Source organism: Coregonus lavaretus (assembly GCF_964263955.1).
Source record: "Coregonus lavaretus genome assembly, chromosome: 25".
In the NCBI taxonomy this organism is placed as follows: Eukaryota; Metazoa; Chordata; class Actinopteri; order Salmoniformes; family Salmonidae; genus Coregonus; species Coregonus lavaretus.
The window spans coordinates 11662488-11684438 of NC_140012.1; the positions used below are offsets into that span (position 1 = coordinate 11662488).

The 21951-nt window shown below is 41.3% G+C and overlaps 1 protein-coding gene across 2 annotated transcripts in view; it reads right to left on the reverse strand.

Annotated features, from left to right (window-relative positions):
* LOC311100671 (vesicle transport through interaction with t-SNAREs homolog 1A-like) overlaps nt 1-21951 on the reverse strand; it is a 184895-nt gene that overhangs the window by 93788 nt on the left and 69156 nt on the right. For both annotated transcript variants that reach the window (XM_084141608.1, XM_084141609.1), the window contains exon 5: nt 20870-20954. In XM_084141608.1, the coding sequence (XP_083997734.1) occupies nt 20870-20954 (85 nt within the window). The remainder of the gene's footprint in view (nt 1-20869; nt 20955-21951) is intronic.

Here is a 21951-nt window from a genome sequence, read left to right on the forward strand (position 1 = left end):
AGCTGGGACCAAAGTAACAAAGCCTACCATCAGTAACACACTACGCCGCAAGGGACTCAAATCCTGCAGTGCCAGACATGTCCCCCTGCTTAAGCCAGTACATGTCCAGGCCCGTCTGAAGTTTGCTAGAGTGCATTTGGATGATCCAGAAGAGGATTGGGAGAATGTCATATGGTCAGATAAAACCAAAATAGAACTTTTTGGTAAAAACTCAACTCGTCGTGTTTGGAGGACAAAGAATGCTGAGTTGCATCCAAAGAACACCATACCTACTGTGAAGCATGGGGGTGGAAACATCATGCTTTGGGGCTGTTTTTCTGCAAAGGGACCAGGACGACTGATCCGTGTAAAGGAAAGAATGAATGGGGCCATGTATCGTGAGATTTTGAGTGAAAACCTCCTTCCATCAGCAAGGGCATTGAAGATGAAACGTGGATGGGTCTTTCAGCATGACAATGATCCCAAACACACCGCCCGGGCAACGAAGGAGTGGCTTCGTAAGAAGCATTTCAAGGTCCTGGAGTGGCCTAGCCAGTCTCCAGATCTCAACCCCATAGAAAATCTTTGGAGGGAGTTGAAAGTCCGTGTTGCCCAGCGACAGCCCCAAAACATCACTGCTCTAGATGAGATCTGCATGGAGGAATGGGCCAAAATACCAGCAACAGTGTGTGAAAACCTTGTGAAGACTTACAGAAACGTTTGACCTGTGTCATTGCCAATATAGGGTATATAACAAAGTATTGAGAAACTTTTGTTATTGACCAAATACTTATTTTCCACCATAATTTGCAAATAAATTCATTAAAAATCCTACAATGTGATTTTCTGGATTTTTTTTCTCATTTTGTCTGTCATAGTTGACGTGTACCTATGATGAAAATTACAGGCCTCTCTCATCTTTTTAAGTGGGAGAACTTGCACAATTGGTGGCTGACTAAATACTTTTTTCCCCCACTGTACATAGTAGTGCTAACGACGGAACATTTTTACAGTCTATATTCACACAAATCTACAGTAATAATCAACAACCGTCAATAAAAGCTTCTCACATAGACATACAGACATAAATAACACTGACACACAAATTAAAGCAATCACTAACATTTAGACACTCACTCACGCACACACCCAACCACCCACCACCAAACACATGTGTTTCGTGTATTGACGGTATGTCATGACAGACAGTGGCATAGAGGCCACGTCTTTAATGCCATGCCTCTTCTACATTATTGAGCATGTCCCGTCTCCTGGTCCACAGAGCAGACAGTAGGTCCCCTGGGACAGCAGCACTGGCTGATCACAGGTCAGTTTAGGGTCCGGAGCCTTGCCTGGACCCCATGCATTTTTAACTGCCTCCAACTGATCCCGTCACACCTCCACTTGACATTAAGCTGAGTGTTTTCATAGGGGTAACACACACCTTTAAAAGACGAGCAAAGACTACAAATACTCCTTGTGCTAGGCCCTAATCAGTGCAGAGCTAATTCAAATTAAATAAAAATACACTATGAAGTATATCAAAAACCATGCTTTTGATTATTCCAGCGTCTTGTATCTTATACCTATCCATCAGGTTGTCTAAGGCAGAGGCCTGTTGGATGTGTGGTTGAGGATGAGCTTTAGAGAAGAGGTGTGTGTGGAGGTTTTACCGCTTACTAACCCCGGGGCCAGTGTGGGTCTACCCCAGCATTCAGGGTTAATGGGCTGGTTAAATGGCAGTGAGATACAGAGGAACATGTTCACAGCTTTGGGGGGAAAGGAGAGTGACATTTATTAAGAATGTGTGTTTAAGTTTACAACTTAAGAGCTACAGCAGCAGTGCTGCTAATTTAAGCACGTTTTATTCCAATTTGAGCTTAGTGAAAATGCAGGAGAGATGTGAATGATGTGTGGGTTAAAGGGTGATGGGCACTTTTGATGTAATTTACTGTAAGAAATAGTCTGTTGTAGTACCATATCTATTTTGTTGGGGTTCAAAGGAAGATTTTCATCATCAGTGCCTTTGTATGAGTCACTCTGTGTGAATGTGTCTGTGAGGGAAACTGAAAAGAAAAGCTGTACACTTAATAAATCACATTTATTTTATAAAGCCCTTTTTACATATGTTGTATGCCCCCATGATTAGGTCCAAATAAAATTTTCTAAATGTATCAATATCTTTACAGCTATTCTTTGCACATTTAAATGCTCTTTTAAGTACTTCTGTCTCTAGGCAGTATGTTTCTAGGCAGTATTTGCTTTGATTTATAGTAATAGTTCTTATAATTCACTTCAGTTTCAGTATTATGAGGAAACTATGCTCCTACCGATTCTGTCCCCCAAAACGGACAAAAAACGCATCAGTGTCTATAGGCAACTTCAACCTACACCACTGGAAAGAGCCTGAGTTGTCCAAGAGATCAAACAGCTTCAGCTTGGACCCTTGGGTGCTGTCCAATGCCCCCTCCTGGGCTCTGGCTGTACTGCAGTTCGGTGGGGACGGTTAGTGCAAAGACAGGGATGGTCCCTCAATATGGACAGCAACACAAGAATACTGTGAGTGTTGGAACATCTTTTACAGTCTTTGACTTGACATATGTATTGCCTGTGTTGTGTGTGTTGGTCTTTTTAGGCCCTCTCTGGTCTTAAGGCTGTGTACTTGAGGTTCAGTCTACAGTGAGAGATAGAAAGATAGAAAGAGAAAGAGGGAGAAAGAGAGAGGGACAGAGCGATAGAACGAGAGAGGAAGATAGAAAGTGAAAGAGGATGTAGACAGATGGAAAGAGAGGGAAAGGAACCGATACAGAGAGAGGAGAGATGGAAAGAGAAAGAGAGCGGGAGGGCTAGTGTGGGTGGAGCAGCCAGCGCCGAGGCTAACAGGGGATTCATGTTCACTCAGGCTCCACTGATGCGCCGCCAGCCCTTTGAAGGGATTATTAACACGTTTTGATTACTCTGGTCCAGTTGTCACAGAAAATATAACCTCCATCGGAGTATAAAACGGACAGCCTTTTTCTTCTCTCTCGCCGTTGCATCCCCCTCACTCGCACCTCCGCACACCCCCTCCGCCCCAGCCCGCCTGACTCAAAGCAAGCCACTAATTACGGTTTCAGACATCTTGGAGAATGGACTAATACACTATTAGCCTGATAGAGAAATTAGTCAGCCCCTCTGATGGCCTCTGAATGAGAAAAAAACCACATGGTTATTTCCCCTATGAACCGAGCGGAGTGTCACTTCGACTTAAGTTTTAAAAACACGTACTTGCAAAGAATGCTTTCTGGAAACTTATCAGCAGATTTGTCCCGTTTTGCTTTCACAGACAAAGGGAGGGAAATAACTATGTTCATAATATTTATTAAATATGAATGGGGAAACACACAAACCAATATTAAGAGCGGTAGAATTGCATTAGATAGGATTAATTATAACTAATGGAACAATTCGAGTTATGGACCATAATGTTGACGTTGACAGAGGATTCTACTTTACAGAAAACGCTAATTGCTAAAATAGTAACTTTACAGTCAAAAATAGCAAGTGAAAGAATGCTGCGGTCGAGGCCTACATGTCATAGATGCAAGTCACAGTACCTATACAATTACTGTATGTGTATATCTAAAAATATGTTTGAAGTTTTGTCATACCATTACATAATTTAGGGGATTACTTTCACGACTTACAAGAACATTCAGCAGAAATGTGTTCCCTTCAGCTCTACTATACCGTATGGTTAGCCTCACATTGGATATAAAGGAAATACAGATACAGTGCATCCTGTAATTGTTGGGTTACCCAGGCAACTGGTGTCACCACTGGTTCGTGCCCGCCCTGGCTTTAAATCCTGAGAAGCTGCGCTAGTCAATTTGGATCAATTAGGAGCTAGCATCGACGCTAACAGCAACAGTCACTTTCAACATGTCAGTAGGAAGCAGATGTGCTAGCCGTTTGTCTCTGTCCAGACAGGCCGCAGTGGGAAGGACTGATTAGCAAGTTAGCGTAGGCAGGCTTTCTCCAGGGTGTAAGCAGTGTCGGCAGGTCAGTAACCAAAAGACGGCTAACGCTAGCATGGCTTGCTACAGTGCCAGGCATAGCTAAAGCCAGATTTTCTTTTCTCGCAAATGCTTGTTACAGTTTTAGCATTATTAGGAATGGCTTGGTCTGTGTCTTGTGAAAGGATAAACAACAGACAAAGACAACAGATGAGTGCAACTTTATCAATCACTTGCAATTAGATGTCTATCAGCTATCCAATCCTATCAAACATAATATGTAAACGTAGCAAGTGTGATAGCTCAGACAAACACATCCAAAACACAACATACACGCACACAGCCAGCTGGTTGTGTTTCCCCTCAACCCCTGCTGTGGCCGAGCAACACAGTAAAACAAAGAACCTGACTTAGCTTCTGACTTGTTGAAGACATATACTGCTTCCATGGCTTCTCACCGTGTCACTTCAAGACAAAATAAAAAGATGCCGACAGACAGCCAAACACACGTTTCCACAACAACAAAAAAACTGACTTTCTTTTCAAGGAATTAAGTCAAGAGATGCCATGAACCTTAGTCACTGTTACTAGCTGGCTACCACTCGGAACTCTACGATGCACCTTAGAGACTGCTTTGTCCCATGTACATAGTCATTGAACATTGGTCACTTTAATAATGTTTACATACTGTTTTACCCCCTTTATATGTATATACTGTATTCTAGTCATGGCTCATCCTATATAACTACTGCTATACACAGCTTTTCTATTCATATAATGTCCATACTGTCTATACACACCATTATATACACTCAGAGCCAGTTTATTATTATCTATACTGAACAAAAATATAAACGCAACATTTAAAGTGTTGGTCCCATGTTTCATGAGCTGAAATAAAAGATCCCAGAAATGTTCCATAAGCACAAAAAGCTTCTCTCTCAAATGTAGTGCATAAATTTGTTTACATCCCTGTTAGTGAGCATTTCTCCTTTGCCAAGATAATCCATCCACCTGACAGGTGTGGCATATCAAGAAGCTGATTAAACAGCATGATCATTACACACTAAAATGTGCAGTTTTGTCAGACAACACAATGCCACAGATGTCTCAAGTTTTGAGGGAGCGTGCAATTGGCATGATTACTGCAGGAATGTCCACCAGAGCTGTTGCCAGAGAATTGATTGTGAAGCCGCCCAACCGGCCTCACAACCGCAGACCATGCGTAACCACGCCAGCCCAGGACCTCCTTATTCGGTTTCTTCACCTGCGGGATCGTCTGAGACCAGCCACTTGGACAGCTGATGAAACTGTGGGTTTGCACAAAGAAATAATTTTTGCACAAACTGTCAGAAACAGTCTCAGGGAAGCTCATCTGCATGCTCGTTGTCCTCACCAGGGTCTTGACCTGACTGCAGTTCGGCATCGTAACCGACTTCAGTGGGCAAATGCTCACCTTCGATGGCCACTGGAGAAGTGTGCTCTTCACGGATGAATCCCGGTTTCAACTGTACCGGGCAATATCCAGCAACATCGCACAGCCATAGAAGAGGAGTGGGACAACATTCCACAGGCCACAATCAACAGCCTGATCAACTCTATGCTAAAGAGATGTGTCGCCTCCATGAGGCAAATGTTGGTCACACCAGATACTGACTGGTTTTCTGATCCACGCCCCTTGTTTTTTTAAGGTATCTGTGACCAACAGATGCATATCTGCATTCCCAGACGTGAAGTCCATAGATTAGGGCCTAACGAGTTTACTTCAATTGACTGATTTCCTTATATGAACTGTAAATCAGTAAAATCTTTGAAATTTTTGCATGTTGCGTTTATATTTTTGTTCAGTGTAGTACCGGGTCAGACCCCCCTTAGCCTCCAGAACAGCCTGAATTGTTCAGGGCATGGAAATGTTGCTCAATTGATATCAAGGGACCTAACGTGTGCCAGAAAAACATTCCCCACCAGGCAATGTTTTTCCTCTCCTCAATTGTCCAGTGTTGGTGATCGCGTGCCCACTGGAGCCACTTCTTCTTGTTCTTAGTTGATAGGAGTGGGACCCGGTGTGGTTGTCTGCTGCAATAGCCCATCCGTGAGAAGGATCGACGAATTGTGCGTTCCGAGATGCCGTTCTGCACACCACTGTTGTACTGTGCCATTATTTGTCCGTTTATGGCCCGACTGTTGGCTTGCACGATTCTTGCCATTCTTCTTCGACCTCTCTCATCAATGAGCTGTTCTCGCCCACAGGACTGCCGCTGACTGGATGTTTTTTGTTTGTAGCACCATTCTTGGTAAACCTTAGACTTAGTTGTGCATGAAAAGCCCAGGAGGGTGGCCGATTCTGAGATACTGGATCCGGCGCGCCTGACACCAACAATCATACCATACTCAAAGTCGCTTAGATCACTAGTTTTGCCCATTCTAACATTCAATCGAACAGTAACTGAATGCCTCAATGCCTGTTTGCCTGCTTCATATAGCAAGCCACAGCCACGTGACTTACTGTCTCTGTCGGAGCGATTCATTTTCGTGAATGGGGTGGTGTACCTAATAAACTGGCCACTGAGTGTATATTTATATTCCGGACTCTGACATTGCTCGTTCTGATATTTCTTTCTTTTTACTTTTTTGATTATGTGCTTATTGTTTGTATTGCTAGGTATTATTACGGCACGGTTGGAGCTAGAAACACAAGCATTTCGTTGCACCTGCGATAACATTAGCAAATCTGTGTACGCGACCAATAAACTATCATTGATTATTGACTGCGAATAAGACATACAGTACCTACACCACAGTAGAATTCACACTCAACCTTAGTCATAGTCAATCTGGTTACATACAGTGGGCTGAGAGAGTCCAGTGACCATTAACTAAATATCTGTGTTTGAAATGAATATACATCAACACAATAAGCATTGAGTGAGAGGCTGTTTGTGAAACGTACACATGATCTGTGGATGGGGTAAAGTGGCGGACATCAAAGGGGTCTGGAGAGAGAGATAAAAGTAGACTAGGTCATGGCCATAGAGAGAGAGAGAGAGACGGAAAGGCGGGGAGAGAGAGAGAGCGAGAGCGAGAGAGGGATACAGGGAGAGAGAGAGGGGGAGGGGGAGAGAGGCATGGAGGTAGAAATGGAGAGAGAGAAGGGGGGGGGGGGGGTGATAGGGCTTGACAGAGGTGATAATGCCGAGAGAGGACAGTGGATGAGGGATGGAAGGATGAGGGGATGGATGGTTGGATAGAGGGAGGGAAAAGTTAGGCCAGTCCCAGGCTGGGAGTGAGCTCAGGTGTGAGTTCTGAGGAGACACCTTCTGTTCGTTGATCTGCAGCCATGTGTGGACAGGAGACTGGGGCCTCAGACGGACATGGGCCTCTTGTTTGGCCCAAATAAATCCAGGTGGCCCAGGACGCCTGGCCGGGTCACTCTACACACACCCCCTCTGTCATTGTGTTTTAAAACACAGCCTTGCCCCAGATTCACCCAAAATCACCCCCCATACAAGAAACAGGATAGGTGAACATTGCAATGGGCATTAAGGAACGTTCCCCACTTGAGTGTTTACAGTAGGGTTTCCCAAACACGTTTTGGTTTTTGCCCTAGCACTACTCAGCTGATTCAAATAATCAACTAATCATCAAGCTTTGAATCAGCTGTGTAGTGTTACGGCAAAAACCAAAACGCTGCTTTACAGGGATGTTAAAGGGGATGCACATCTCCGCTGAATTCTATCAAACCGGCAATGTATTGCAGAACTTCTATAGAACATAAACGGCCATAGACTAAGTTGCAGAAAGGCTTTGGGTAATTTTGTGTATATGTGCACAAACACACAAAGGGTCAACAGACTCATGCATGCCATCTTACTTGGCTTGACTGAAATGTGGTTGTCCAGATCAAAATATTGCATTGGTTGTAACAGGCCACCTTCCAACAGGTTGCACAGGCTCATTTGAGCTGTGTTTTACGCTGACATTTAAAATCAGTTTAAAACAAGCTGTCCATTGCAGATGGGAGATGTAGAGGCTGCAGTGTTGCCATTTCCCGATGTGGATACATACACACAAGGCCTCCCTACTGATCAAGTAAATGTGAGCATTTGGGTCTCAGCAGATTTCTATGGTTCAGACTAAACGAGCACATGTTTATAGTCTTTATATAAGTCATGTTTATATAAACATGTCCTTGATGAGAGCCCTTACCTACTAAACTCCTATTGAATTTCCATTGGCAAAGTTAGAGGACGCCTGATAAGTCAAATTGATACCATCAAAGTAAATGATGCCATTCCTAACCATGAAACGATGAGTAACGTTACTTTTCTTCTTCTAGAAAATTGGGTAGAAAATGACTTATAATTGAGAAGGAATAAAATCACGACAATATCACCAGGAGAATGAACCCCTCCAGAAAAATATACTGAAGAAATTCTGAAAGCGCTCAAATGAATTCACATCACAGACCAAGTTCCTATATCTAAGCATGTTAAGTTACCTTTAACAATATAGATACAGTTATGTTGGTGAAGCCATTGTTGTCTCCTCCATTTCAGTGCCACTGTGTAAATTCCAAGTGAAGGCGTCCCCTGGAGAGGAGGGTGAACCTGTCACTGGGACTGCAGAGCAGACATACGTTCAAAACACCACCAGAACAACACACAGCATCTTCATATGTGTAAGATCTTAATCATCATCATCATCACCTGTCCCTTTGTGCGTGTGTGTGCGTGTGTGTGTGTATGCGTGTGTATGTTCAGCAAAAGAGCTTACCACCGCATGAAAGAAGGGACCCTGGAATATAATTATTCTAAAGAAAAACACACACACATCCCCCATCTCATCAACCACATTTGCATTAAGTCCATTTGTCTGAATTCAGAAACACTAACGATTATTGTATGCATTAAGTAAGCTGTTACATTGAGCATGCCACCTTTCTTTCAGTCATTAGTCTATATAGCAAGCTGATAAAAAGTACACCAAATCTTACTTAAAACACTTAGAAATATGTATTCAATGTCAATGTGATAAATCCTGTGTATGACTGAATGTCTATGATGACCAATGATTGAAAGATGCCTATATAATGTTAATCACTAGAGGGTGAATATCCTATACAGGAAGTTTCAACTTTGTTAGCTGTACTATTGAATCAACTGACCTTCCTCAACAGCTTCTGAGAGTCTTGTGGTTAAAAAACATTGAACACATTTTATTAATTAGTTCAATGCTATGATCTCAAACAGAAAAATAGTCTAATCTAACCCTGCACAATGACAACAGGTTTTGGGATAGATAGATGTCTGGGATGTCTGACTGAAAAGACAAAGGTTAAGGGCTGTATTAAAATGAGTTCCATGAAAATATCTGACAAAGCACAAGGACAACAATCCAAGTCAACCCGCTCCTACCGAGTAGAGCCTTTCAATAGTGTTTTCAAATTAAGCGAACATGTTTTCCCCAAAGCTATTAATGAGGGGAGAGGTCAGGGAAAATGGTCTTGAAATATTTAGCATCACCTGATTAACTTAACATTCACTGGCATTGTCTTTTATTTGTATTATTTAATTGTGTTGCATAAATGCCCCCCCAAAAAACACTTTCATGCATTAAGGGCAACATTATATTCTGATATTGTTTGATGTGTTAATAAAATAAAAACTTGAGAAATGCTACAACCGTTCTCGGTGATATAAAGTGAAGAGAAATAAATCTCAACGCTGTATTACACCTAACAACGCTGTATTACATCTAACTTGTAAACAATACTTGCTCAACTGCCATTATACTGTACATTACATTTCTTAATGTTAGGCTATATAAAACTGCATTTCTACAGTTCTTGGAAATCAGGGGCTTATGTTAGGATATTTCAGTCTTTACATAGAGCTAACCAGAGCTCTCCTAACAGGTGAAGGAGTTTGAATACAGTTCACATGGCTTATGTTGTATAGCGGGACTGAGAAATGTGAGTAAAGACTTCATTGTTCACTCTTTCTATGTGACATCCTGATTTGACAAAAATTATTACAAGACGAGCCTGCTAACACACTGGAACAATCATGGAATTTAACTGAGGGCAAACAGAAAACACACAAACAAACAGATTTTCTCAGAAGGCATGACAACAAAAACAAAACTATTTTCAGGAACTATTTTAGGTCCAAATACTTTAATACTGCACGCCTGTGTGTGTAGAGGCCCCGCTGTCACCTTCTGCAGATGGAGAACAACCCATAACCCGGGCTTACAGTACCTCCTATAGTGGCTCAAGGGCGCGGCCTATCTGCCGTACAGCAGAATGCACATGTAAAAATTATCCCGTGCAGAACCAGCCATCCATCCACACACACACACACACGAGGCAGGTTCATTACTATGGGAGTCAAACTGTTTGTAGTGCCAAGGTTATGTTCTTTAACGGGAGGAAGGAAAGGACAGACTGAAGTTCTGCAACTTAAAATTCATATCAGACGAGTGCCAACTGTGATTTACATAAAAAAGGAATGTCATATTTTGATTGAGACCAATTAAGTTACTCTATTCTGTAGGACAATCTTTTTCACACATCTACGTCCCTCAAAAACTGTACTGTATTGTCATTCAAATTCACATATGACAAAGAACTGAGTATCCAAACTGGAAAACGTTTGTTGGTGTGCTTATCACAACTATAGCAGGTGACATTCTGTTCTTCATTCAGTGTATATGAGCCAGAAACGAACAGCCATATTGACAATATAATCCATTTCCATGACAAGAATATGGCAGTGTCGCAACAAAAACAAAACAACAACATATTGTATGTCTAGTTTCCAGCACTATGCTCCCATCTTACTATCCCTATCTCAGCTAAACACACGGTTGTGGTGGCTGTTTGCACTTAAACGTCAACCCACCCTCCATCTCCCATCCCACCCTACTTGTCTCCATACCCCAACCCCCCCCCCCCCCCCCCCCCACCCCCCCGACAAAAGCCTCGCTGTCCCACTGATTGGCAGATGGGGCAACCAGCTGACATCCCGGGCTGGGCCGTTTCATCTTCCCCGGGCGTTCTAAACGCGCGGGGCGCCCTGTCCATGGGCATCGGGTGGCCGAGGAGGAAGCTCTTTTGAGGGGCCGAGGGGGGAAGCGTGGGGACCCGCTCCTCAGGGCAACCAGGAGGAGAGCAAACAGAGGGGACAGACGGTGATGCCTAATCATGTGTTTCTGAGGGTTAATGTGTTTAAAGTATTTGTATGTGTGTGGGTGTGTGTGTGTATGTGTGTGGGTGTGTGTGGGTATAGATGGAAAGTGGCTAATAACAGCGTTTAGCCCTGACCTCTGTTCTTACACCCAGCCACCGAGACTGGGGGTTACGTGACCACATACTACACTAGCCTTCACATACAATAAACACACATCAAACCTACTACATTAAAGCAAAGCTTGTTGGTTCCATAATATAGAAGATGCTCTCCACTGACCCACAGGAGTAAAGATATAGGAGGGCAAGATAATAATATAATAATAATAATAATAATAATAATAATAATAATAATAATAATATGCCATTTAGCAGACGCTTTTATCCAAAGCGACTTACAGTCATGCGTGCATACATTTTGTGTGTATGGGTGGTCCCGGGGATCGAACCCACTACCTTGGCGTTACAAGCGCCGTGCTCTACCAGCTGAGATACAGAGGACCAATTGGTGTATATTGAATTAATCAATACATAAAATAACAATGACACGTGTGAATATGCTGATCGCATTGCATCTCTCTGTCCTTACCCAATCTCTTACTCCCCATGCGTAGTTATAACAAAAAAACATATTTCCCACTTTTTTCACTGGCATCAATTTACTGTCTGTCATCAATGTATCATTGTCATCAGAGGACTAGTATTGACGAGGTGGCACACTTCTCCCTCTCCGCCTCTCCTTTACTTAATTTCACTTTTTTCCTCTTCTCTTTTTTTAAATATTTCAGTGCCTCAGATGTAGCAGCTCTTTAAAGCGCCCATGGGGGCCCAGAGTCCTCGCTTTTGTCTCCCATTTCCTTCTGAAACAGTTCATTTTAACGCAATCCCGCTCATCCGTTTTCCAAGCGCTCTCTCTTACTCTCTCTCTGTGTCACTCAGAGGTCAGTGCTGCACTTTCTGCTGTGCGTCCAGGGAGGTATCTTTATAGTGGTTGTAACCTCAAAATAACAGAAAAGAAGCTGCTTTGTGGTTTGAAATAAAATGTATACCTTTTAAAGGTGCTTTTTTGATAATTTGAGATAAGGCTACATTATAAACAGTTATTACTATAAATCAACATGTTTACTAACAATTATTCATTGTAAAGTGTAATATGAGCACTTAATGTTTTTAAAAAATCAAATATTTGTTTTGTTTAAGTGGACTTATGTATCATTTATATCAACGTAATAATGAATGATATTGCTGTTTACATGAATCCAATGGATGATTTGTTGACCTTCCATGGGTTTTATCCTTCTTTTGGTAATGTTGCCTTCTGTACTTGAAGGGGTTAACCTTCCTTATTGCAATTACATTTACATTTACATTTTAGTCATTTAGCAGACGCTCTTATCCAGAGCGACTTACAGTTAGTGAGTACATACATTATATATTTTAATTTTTTTCATACTGGCCCCCCGTGGGAATCGAACCCACAACCCTGGCGTTGCAAACGCCATGCTCTACCAACTGAGCTACATTCTTCTTCTTAGTGCAATGCTGCACTAAGAAGAAGAACATGCTCAGAGGTCTTTCCTTCCAGTCTAAGCTTTATAGGCTAATCATTACTTTAAGACTCTAGTTATGTTGATAGAAAGCATGCTCTTTGTTGAAGCTTATCATTCTACTAAAAGTCTAATTACTGTAGATCCACCGCTTTCTCGTAACATCGTTGATCCTTGTTAGGATCCACTTTGCAGACTAAATGGGCTGCTAACAGAATGCTATGCTAGCAGTAATAATGGAACTAACTGGAGCAGGAAGTATTCTGTTCACTCATGAATTCTGGATAGGCTATCTATGACAACTGGTCACTTTCATTTCTCACAAACATCTCACTAGCTTCATTCTGATATGGCCGCCTCAATGAGTCCACTTAACTTGAGCTAACATCGCAAGTCAGATTCTTGCGAAAAAACACCTGCGGACCCACAGACAGACAGACAAGCAAACACACAGATGAACCTCACATACATTTTACATTTTAGTCATTTAGCAGACGCTCTTATCCAGAGCGACATACACTCAAGTCTGTTGGTTGAGCTCTTGCATTGAGGGGTCCGTATGCTGGCTGGCCATTGTGTCGAGTCGGGCCTTTGTCTGTGCAGGCTGAAACCAGCGATTGCACCTTAGCTACCACAGTTCAAGCGTAAACACTTTTTGTGTGCCACAATATACACTGTTGCCAGTGGACCCCTAAATCCTTGGAACAGCTGAGTCCTAGGGTGTCAAAGATAATGGCGATTTATTGCAATGTGAGGCTCTCATTGCCCCTCCCCACCCAAAGTTTTCCCCCCTCCTCCTCCTCCCTCAAACCGATTAAAATTAAGCCGTAAACATGTGAGGAAGGAATTAGCACATTTAGCGAGTCTCCTCTTCCCACATCGCATTTTCGCTCTGGAGCGGCTGACACCCGCAGCCAAATGCGGGTGCAATTTTAATGACTCGCGTCGTTTTTGAAGTCCACATGAAAAAAGCGGCGCTCGCCGTTTGTGGCAGCGCTAGATATGGCGAGGCCGCGGCCGGCCATGATTGGGGGGGAGGGGGGTGGGGGGACACACGCCTCCGACTCGGACTCGGGCTCTTCGATAGGATCGGTGTCATTTTCCTCGCCACGATAAGACGCCTCGCTGACAAGGCCCGATTAGGAGAGAAAAAAATCATTATTACGAGGCCTTTCATCCACCGGGGGGGGGGGGGGGGGGGGGGGGGGTTTACCGATAAACAGCTCACCCGTGGGTAGATTTACTGAAAGCAAAATGTTAGGCTATATGTTAAGGCCATTATATATGTCGGAAATACAGCTTCGGGCTATATTCGTCTATATTTCTTAGAATTGAATTCTTTCCTTGAGACAAAAGACAAATACATTTCCCCCTAAAATATATTTAATAAAAGGCCTCCTTTCTGCATAACTGCAAACTCGAGCTGTGAAATATTTAAGTCTCAGCTCTCAGCGCCATGAATCAAACAATTATCAAATAACTTCCTATTCTTTTTGAAACACACCACAGCATTCAGATTTTATCAGACTACAAAAAACGAAGTTATTTAATATGCTATACCTCGAGGAAATCCACTTTAGCAAACTGTCCTTATAAAAGACAAATGAATAAGAACATACTGAAATATTAAAATGACATTGTGCCACAGAATGAATAAACTAAAGCAGAAGTGGAGATAGAGACAACATTCCTAAGAAAGGGATCTACAATGGGTATATCTCAACATAGACGGCACAATGTATGTGTAAATGATCTAAATACATTGTATTAATCAATTAACTACTTCTTGGATAAACATATATCTATTATTTGGATGTGATACCAAAATATTTGCTCTTAATACATTTAGTAAATACAAAAACTACCCCACCCTACCACGTGATTGGCTTTAATGTTAATTTAGCTTTAAAAGAAAAAACAGATAAAAAACATTGTATTACAGCGCCTCTCCTCTTTATAAAGATGTAATATAAATGTAATGTATATAAATATAGAAATAGATGAATATGCATATGCATATATGAATAGTGTGTAAATAGTTTATCTTGGTGTCTTGACAATGTATTACTTTGTATTTGTATTATTATGTAATAATATATTTTGTTGTTCTTGTCTATAACTGTTCTGTACTCTGTCATGTATTTGTATGTTTTATGTGGACCACAGGAATAGTCGCTGCTGCATGTACAATAGCTAATGGGAATTCTAATAAACTACATTTCCTTCAAACAATGACACACAGTTTAAAGCTAGAGACAAAGAGAACCATATAAACAACGCCACAATGTAAGCTATTCAAACTGAAATCAACAGATCAACAGATTCATAACTTACATTTTCACTGTTATCAACATTATGAGAATAGAGCATTTTTTACTTAAGTATACTATTTTGTGACTAACTAGATTATCTGACAAATAACTTAAATTATACTTTTGTTTCTGAAATCAAGATAAAAATGAAACCTCTATTTTGGCCAGTTACCAGAATATTACCCTTTTTCACCTTGCCTTTTCTCTTTGCCCAAGACCCAATGTAGCTAGATATTATATTATGATGCTAAATGGCATTGACAGATATTGTTTCAGATTTTTTTGTAAGATTTTGTCTTCTGTACCAAATAGCACAAAACCTGTCAACATGGGTTATAAATGTGCTTCGTCTCATAAGAAGAGAACAAGAAAATAACATTCTATGTTAAAACACAGTCCTAAAAATATTTCTGGGTATTGCTAAATATAGCTTGTTATGTCATTTGCTAAGTGTTTAGCCAAAAGGATTTGAAGCACAAGCATCACTTTGGTAGCTAAACACCAAAAGAATGATAAAGTCTGATCTTAAGACAGAACGGGGAGAAATGAAGAGTGAGAAGAGAAACAGAGAAAGAAAGGACTAAGATGGAGGGGGGAGATAGTGCAAGCCGGGGACAAGCGTGAGCCGTGTTACTGGGCCACTCCAGCACCCATGGACTCACAGCAAGGCTCAAAGCCATGCTCTGCTTCAAACGGGAGCTGAGGACATTTTTATGTTTACAAAACATATTTATTTATTTCTCCATCACATCATTTATCTATTTAGTTATCTGTGTCCCGACACCCTGTGCTCTGCTGCTGGAGTCATGTTCGATGACGACGATCTATACGCTCTCTCCCTCCCTCTCTTCCCCATGCTTTTAATACCGCTGCAGTTGGAAATCAAACTGCTCTAAAACAAATTGATCTAATCTTTAATATAGTCGTCACATCATCACAGGGTCCTTGCACGTCTGCCTTGGTGACAACTGCAGGGCTGCTTAGCTTAGCCCACGATGTCTGCCTACTGCTTTGTTGGTCGCTTCAATGATTTATCATAAAAAGCAAGGGAGAGTGGGAGGGAGAGAGAGAGAGGAAGAGAAAGGAAGAAAAAGAAAGGCTGGGGATGTCGATTGAGTCATTGGCACCTTTGATTGACAAGGTCTAATCAGCTTATCTCAGTGCTAATAAAGTTGATGGCCTGCGGTGCTGCTCTCTACCTGGCACAGAGTGAACTTTGGGCTGCCGAGGGGCCACCAGGGGCCGGGCCCTGACCCTCTCTGCTTATCTAAACAGGGCTGAAATCAATCCCTAATGAGCTGTTTTCATTTTCCCCCATCGATCAGGGCCCCGACACCAGGGCCGCGAGCCGAGGAGCGATCTCGGCCTCATCGCTGGCCCCTTGAGTTTCTCTTTTATTTGTTTTGGCCACTTTGTTGTTTGTTTCAGTTGCTTTGCTTTGTTTCGACTGCTGAGCTTTAAAAGGGGAAAAGGGGGTTGACATTTTGGTGGAGCCAAGATTAGAGGCCTCTGTTTTTTCTAATGAAAGTCCAAAAAGGGCTCCTTAATATCCAATACATGTACAATAATATGCCTGTCAAATCATAGATGGGAAAATATTACTTAAAAACAAAAGAAGTGTGCCATCTAACAAACGTACACGCTATAAAAAATGTACTCCCTGAAGCATCTTAAGTTTAAACAGTGTGAGGGTATTTCTCTTTATTTTCTCAAAAATTATTATTTTAGGTCAATAATCTATTGAGTATGCATGTGTGTCTAGTGTTTAGAAATACTGTAAGTGTTTGCACTTCAAAGGAAGCCAGTATTGTGTTACAAAACTAACTCTACCCCAATTGATTCTAATCAAGGGGAGAGAGCTTGTCAGTACATCTAAAAATCATCTGACATGCCATCTATCTCTAAACATGTCCAATCAGACCCCTCTCACATCTTCAAAAAGTCAAATTGTGCCTCAGAATCTGACCTCTTTGATTTGGAGTCAGTCTAGCCTCCTCACATTTTGGGCTTGTAGACACCCTTGATTCAAATGCGTTTAAATTGGCTAACTACATGCCCTCCTCCTGTACTTAGGGCTTTCTTTAACAGGATAGCCCTCCGTCTGCATGTTCATATGCACGCCTTTTAAGTCTGTGCCCTCCACTAATGAAGTCCTATACTTTATTTATGAGACAAACAGAGGCTGGTTCTTAAGGGTGTGTGTGGTAAATAGCTCGGCATGTCCACAGAGCCTTTTCAATATCCCTCAAAGGGCTTTCAGTGCTCTTGGCAAGCCTGCGCTTCCCAAAATACACTGGAGAGCGAGTAATAAAAAAACTGCTAAAATAAATGATCTAAAATGATATTCTGTGAAGACTCACCATTTCAAAGAACTGAGAGGACATCTTTTTTTATAAAGTGACCTTATGGTACCCTGGCTTTTTTGATTTGTGGTCATTAAGTGGAATGTTATCGATGCCAAAGTAAAGGGGGCAAGCAGCAGTTGGAGCTCCATCTTTTTTTCTGCCTTTGTTCAGGATCTCTCACTTTCAAAGAAAAGAGAAACTGTCTTTAAATAAAAATGTTCTCCCCATTGGTCAATTACAGTACATAATTATATATTGTGTGGATTTGGAGGGCAACTTTGAATTATTGTGAAATAGCTACACTAACTGTTCTTCACTAAGGACACTTTTATTAGCCGCTTAAGAAGAGTTAATGTTTCTTGTAACAAAGTGTATTTACTACCAGAGTAAGTCTTCAATTGGACAAACACAATGCACAAATGATTATTCTTTAACCCTTTTTAGACAATATACACCCCGACATTCAACATTTCAAAGCATATCCTTCATCCATTTTAAGCAATCTTAAAATGTAGAAATGTTTATGCTTCAGAATGATGAATAAAATACTCGTATCATTATCGCTTTTAGTTTGAAAGCGAGAACTGAATGGGGCATTTGCTAGGCCAAACAAGTGAATTGGGCACTTTCACAAAATAAAATCTTTAAAAATCTTCAGTGAATCTTGTCAACACTGAAATACAATGAAAAACATAAAACAAAATTATTAATCTGAATTTCTCCACTGAATTTCATGTGTTGTGGTGGTGTGATTGTCCGATGTAAATATGCAGTATGCATTAGTTCAAAACGCTACTGGATGCAGGCAAACTTGACAAAAGGGGTCAGTTGGCCACTTCAATTCACAAACCACCTGGGATGAATGACCACTAGTCAATGTTTGTGTTCTCAGTGCATATTCACTGCCTTCAGAAATTATTCATACCCCTTGACTTATATACTTGTTGTGTTACAGCCTGAATTCAAAATTCATTAAAATTGACACACAATACCCCATAATGACAAAGTCAAAATAAGATTTAGGAATTTTAGCAAATGTATTGAAAATTAAATACAGAAATATCTCATTTACATAAGCATTCACATCCCTGAGTCAATACATGTTAGAATCACCTTTGGCAGCGATTACATCTGTGAGTCTTTCTGGGTAAGTCCCTAAGAGCTTTGCACACCTGGATTGTACAATATTTGCACGTTATTCTTTAAGAAATTATTCAAGCTCTGTCAAGTTGGTTGTCGATCATCGCTACACAAGCCGATTTAAGTCAAAACTGTAACTAGGCCACTCAGGAACATTCAAAGTCATCTTGGTAAGCAACTCCAGTGTATATTTGGCCTTGGTCTTTTAGATTATTGTCTTGCTGAAAGGTGAATTTGTCTCCCAGTGTCTGTTGGAAAGCAGACTCAACAAGGATTTCCTCTAGGATTTTGCCTGTGCTTTGCTCTATTCAGTTACTTTTTATCCTAAACAACTCCTTAGTCCTTGCTGATGACAAGCATACCCATAACATGATGCACCCACCACCATGCTTGGAAATATGAATAGTGGTACTCAGTAATGTGTTGTGTTGTATTTGCCCCAAGCATAACGCTTTTTATTCAGGACTTAAAGTTAATTTCTTTGCCACATTTTTTGCAGTTTTACTTCAGTGCTTTGTTGCAAACAGGATGCATGTTTTGGAATACTTTTATTCTGTATTATTTTTACCGATCTACCCTTCTTTGCGAGGCATTGGAAAACCTCCCTGGTCTTTGTGGTTCAATCTGTGTTTGAAATTCACTGCTTGACTGAGGGACCTTACAGATAATTGTATGTGTGGGGTACGGAGATGAGGTAGTCCTTCAAAAATCATGCAACTTATTATGTAACTTGTTAAGCACATTTTTGCTCCTGAACTTATTTAGGTTTGCCATAAGAAAGGGGTTGAATACTTATTGACTCAAGACATTTCAGCTTTTCATTTTTTAAATTAATTTCTAAAAACATAATTCCACTTTGACATTATGGGGTATTGTGTGTAGACCAGTGACACAAAATGTCAATTTAATAAATGTTTAATTCAAGCAGTAACACAGCAACATTTTGAAAAAGTCAAGGGGTGTAAATACTTTCTGAAGGCACTGTATTTCTTGTATGTCTGGGGTCTCAACACATTGGAGTTCTAAGATTGTTTGTTGTCTGTGGTCTGACAGTGTTCCCAACGTGACTCGGCTGTTGGTACCTAGTTGTTGTCTCGCAGCGTTGGTTCTCCCTGAGCATTTGTTGTTTCAGGTTGTGCATCTGAGCGGAGGGCCGGGGCCGACAGGAGGGTGAAGGGGGGTCACAGATTAAACACGAGGTGACAAAGGCTCACACCCCACCAAACCCCAAGCAACCCACTGCTGGTGTAGACCTGAGCAGTGAGCAGTGTGTGTGGGACCAGACCCCAGGATAAACAACCATTGTTCTCAGTTAGCCGCACACACAGAGCAGATCAGCCGACCACTGGCGATGAGGGTTCAGAGGGCGCATGAGTAGCCCTTACTGTGGAAAGTACTGGGCCCAGAACACGGTTAGAATACGGATCATTTCTTTAACACCAACCAACGTGACAAAACATAAAAAAAGAGCCATTCAACTGAAATACATGAATGGAATCAAAATACGGGCTGCCACAGAGTTTGACACGGTGAAAACAGGAATAATATAAGTCTCGGAGATCATCAGAGAATCATATGAAACAACATTTTTAAGCAGAGAATGCAGATTGTATTTATGAATTTGTGAGTTCTACTTACTGAACATCAAAAGGCAGTGGTCTGTGCACCCCTTTCTCTACTTAAATTATTAAATCTGTCGATGTCGTACAAGCGCGCCACCCCTCCATTATAGTGTAAATTAATAAACTTTTTCAAAACTACAGCGGAAGCCAGAGAAAGCCAGTTGATACTTCAAGAATGAGCTTTGATATCTCTCCAAGGAATACACTGTGACTCAATAATGTTGTGACAGTCAGGAGGAGAAAAAAACAAAGATAACTGGCTTACTCTAATTCAAATTCAAATGAGCTAATTTCTCTATATTTAAAGATAAAAACTAACCTTGATAATGAGGAAAACACATGATTTTCTGTTCTAGATGGGCGATTTATTTAGTGATGTTTATTGTGCTTGTTTGGTTCTCTAAATTAAGAACTAGTGGAGGAAAACGCTGATGTTGTTTATTTCAGTAGACCCCTGTCTTTTTGGCGCTATAAAAAACACCTCACACACACAGCCACACAGATGCATGGGAGAAGAAGAGCGTGTGTTTTTCCGGGAGCCGAACAAGGAGCAGCGGCGCCTGCCCTGTCGCCCGTACACCTCTCTCTCCCTTGCTTGCCTTTGATGTGCTCCTGAAAATGTCACCAGTCGTCAAGGAGTTTTTGTATTTATTTTTTTCTCTCTATCCACCTCACGTACGAGCGAGACAATTTGCTGTCGCTCACTCACCCACCCCCCACCATCCAAACAGAATGCATACCGGTTTCCACTGCTATCTGGTAGCCAGCTTCCAGCCTCCGAGATGACCTTTCCAGCTTCTCTGTGTTGTCCAACAGATGTGCTCTCTAAAACAAATTGGAGAAAAACGAGACAGAAAAATAATGATTGAGAGGGCTGGGAAGTGTTTCAGAGAAACATCTCAACACTGTCACCATACACAGACCACCACAACAGCAATAACACTGGCCAGTTCCAATTTCTTCATTAACAACCATGTGTAGCCGGTGAAATATCGGTAACATGCATGTTGAGCTGGGGGCATATGGCACAGTTGTTACTGCAAAAAAACATTTAAAAAAACTACAAGTACAATAAAGTATCTATTCTTATTCAATATTAAAATGAGAATCACCAGAAGGTTATTCTCTTTCTTAATTGAGATTTCCCCTCCTCGTCTTGTTCAGAGTCTACTGCAACTCATTACTTCACATTTAGCGTGGAGGACAAAGTTGAGGGAGGGAGGAAGAGCTAATTGAGATGTAATAAATTATCATTTGCAGCTTTCAAGTAAAATAAAATAACCTGTCAACGCGATGGCTCTGGAATTAAGGAGAAACCCCTAATTAAAGTGGAAATAAAACGCATTTACTCTCCTAATGTATTTGCTTTCTAGAAGGTTCTACTGGTGTGGCAAATGGATGATGACAGACCAAGTAGAGCACCTCAGAGGTGACCATAGGACCATATCATGCCAATGAATTTGGAAGTGTATTACGTAAAAAGTGAGTACTGAACCGTAACATTAGCCTAACATAATTACTGAAGGCTGAATAAACATAAAGCAAAATACACACCAGCGACATGTACCATGCAATCATATAAACAAGGACCAGTGACATTTACATCATAAACAAATGGACACTGAGATACATTGATAATCATGGAATAAAGGTAATCTTACACGGCATGTGCAATCAGTACGTGTTCAGCAGACCTATACCGGTGCTGACCAGTTAGTACTGGCCACTTACTATCCTAGATTATCCTTGTATTGACTAACAGTAACCCTTACAACCATGAGTTCCAGTTACAGAATACATCTCACAACAGCATATCAAGCCT